This window comes from Hydra vulgaris, chromosome 12 (assembly GCF_038396675.1).
Source record: "Hydra vulgaris chromosome 12, alternate assembly HydraT2T_AEP".
Classification (NCBI taxonomy): domain Eukaryota; kingdom Metazoa; phylum Cnidaria; class Hydrozoa; order Anthoathecata; family Hydridae; genus Hydra; species Hydra vulgaris.
Genome location: NC_088931.1, coordinates 48,142,698 through 48,145,458, shown reverse-complemented (window position 1 = coordinate 48,145,458; position 2,761 = coordinate 48,142,698). Strand labels below are relative to the sequence as shown.

The window sequence follows — 2,761 nt, the reverse complement described above, 5'->3', positions numbered from 1 at the left end:
ACCCTCGTACTGGGCCACCACGTCCCTGGTAGTGTCCAATCTTCTGTTTCTGGTAATAGAGCTGGCAGTATAGAGAAATTAGCCACTTTTGAAGACTGTCAAATTAGTGTTAGTGATAATACTTCTACAAGGACCACTAGCAGTGATGGACCAGCATTGTTGCAGCCATTTGACATTGGTGTATTTGAAACAGAAAATTTCTCCCCTTCTCAGCTGGAAAAGTTTATCATGGCTGGTCACATTCCTTTCCCACTGGATATGCCAAAAGATAATGGAAATCACATATTTCCAATGTCAGTTTTTAAAAGCAGAATGCCGAATGGGGAATCCTTCTCGCGGGATTGGCTTGTATTTAGCCCAGCAAAGACAGCATTGTTTTGTTTTCCATGCCGATTATTTTTACCTAGAAATCAACTTCCACACATGACTTCATCCCTTGCAATGATTGGAGGATGGGGATATGAAAAGAAGTGGAAGAATCTCATCAGTCGAATTCCTGAACATGAGCATTCGAAAATCCATAAACAATGCTACATTTAGTGGCGTGAATTGGAAGCTCGAATGAAAACTGATCAGTCAATTGAACATTTGATGAATCGCCAAATTCTCAATGAAGCTGACACCTGGAGAAAAATCTTGGAACGAATCTTGGATGTGATTCTGTTTCTTGGTGAGCGTGGATTGGCTATTCGTGGAAAATCTGACCTAATTGGAGATTCTCATAATGGAAATTTCTTAGGATTGCTGGAACTGATTTCGCATTATGACCCAATTCTTAAGGAACATGTGATAAAAGTTAAACAATCACAGGACAAGGGTCAACGTCTTCAGGCGCATTACTTGTCAAATCGTTCTCAAAATGAATTCATTGGCCTTTGTGCAGCTGGAGTTCGCAGGCAAATTATAGAAGAGTGCAAGTATGCAAAGTATTTTTTAATTATGGTTGATGCCACTCCTGATGTGAGCCATACTGAACAAAGTTCGTTTGTCATTCGATATGTACATGAAAAAGAACCTGGAAAATTTTTAATTGAAGAGCGGTTTTTGATCTTTGCAGATTGTGCCAAGAAGACTGGATCTGATATTGCGGAATTAATTCTGGAAACTTTGGAAACATTAAAAATTTGTTTTGAAGACTGCCGTGGCCAAGGCTATGACAATGGAGTCAACATGTCAGGAAAATATAAGGGTGTTCAAGCAATCCTACAAAAGAAGAACCCATTGTCTGTATTCTCACACTGTGGTTGTCATTCATTGAATTTGTGTGGACAGAATGCTGCCTCAAGCTGTACAGATGCTGAGACTTTCTTTGGAACTGTTCAAACCGTATATACGATCTTTTCTGCTAGTCCGCAACGCTGGGAAATATTGCAAAAGAGACTTCACGGTGTGTCTTTGCATGGACAATCAGGAACACGATGGACTGAGAAACTTGACAGCATTCTTCCTTTCTATAATCACTTGAGCCTAATCATTGAATCTTTGAAAGAAGTTAAGAGCTTGAATCTCACGCCTAAAGCAAAAACTGAGATTAGAGGTGCCCTAAAATATATGAGCTCCTTCAAATGTGTTCTCATGTCTGGAATTTGGCTGAAAGTTCTCACATTGATTGACCGCTGCAACCAGGTCATTCAGGCAAGAAAAGCAACTATTGATATTGAGGTGGAAAATATTGAAGCATTGATTAGTCAACTCAAATCTGTTCGGGAGGAATGGCCTACAATTTTAGAAGAAGCCAAGTTAGTTGCAGATGTTGCAAAAATCAGCTCTGAATTTCCAATCCACAGAAAAGTGAAACGAAAAAGTTTTTTTGGGGAGCAAATTAAAGGTGATGAACAAATTACGGAATTAACAGAAGCAGAATCAGGAGAGGAGGCAACTTTTCGGAGAACGGTTTTTTATCACATTTTTGGTTCTGTAATTGGTGGACTTACTGCACGTTTCACAGCAATTCAAGAAATCCTTTCTATATTCTCTTTTTTGTGGAAGTATCAAAAACTGACTGAAGCAGAAATCAAGAGTGCTTGCTCACATTTTTCGCAAAAATATTCTTGTGATGTGACCGAAAATGAACTGACTGAAGAATTGCTTCACATAAAACAAATTCATACTGCAAATTTTGGAAAGGAACCTCTTGCCCCATTTGACTTATTAAACAAAATTGCTGAAATGAAGCTTGGAGAACTCTTTAGAAATATAGTAATTGCATTGCGTATTTTTGCTTCAATTCCAGTGACAGTGGCTTCAAGTGAGCATTCATTCAGTAAATTGAAGCTCATCAAGAATTTTTTGCGCTCAACTATGGGACAAGAACGAACAAGTGACCTCGCCATTTTGAGTATCGAGTGTCTATTAGCAAAAAATATTGATTTCCATGATGTGATTGAAAAGTTTGCTAAACAAAAGACAAGAAAAATAATATTGTAAGAAACAACAGCTGGACTATTTAATTATACTTATATTCCAGTAATATAATAAAAAAATTTAAGCAGGCCTTTTTTTTTTTTGGAGTAAAGGGGGTGGGCCCCTAAACTGAAGGATGCTCGGGGCCCCCAAATCCTGTGCACGGCCCTGGCCCTTTTCTAACAGTTCACACACGCAGATATATTTATATATTTATATTTATATATATATATATACATATATATATATATATATATATATATACATATATATATATATATACATATATATATATATATATATATATATATATATATATATATATATATATATATATATATATATATATAATATATAT

The 2,761-nt window shown here is 36.5% G+C and overlaps 1 protein-coding gene across 1 annotated transcript; it reads left to right on the top strand.

Annotated features, from left to right (window-relative positions):
* Window positions 1-561: 561 nt before the first annotated feature.
* On the top strand, window positions 562-2,427 carry LOC136088161 (zinc finger MYM-type protein 1-like). Its single transcript, XM_065811838.1, has one exon. It carries the CDS (start codon window positions 562-564, stop codon window positions 2,425-2,427), a length of 1,866 nt encoding a protein of 621 aa, XP_065667910.1.
* The last annotated feature ends 334 nt before the right edge of the window (window positions 2,428-2,761 follow it).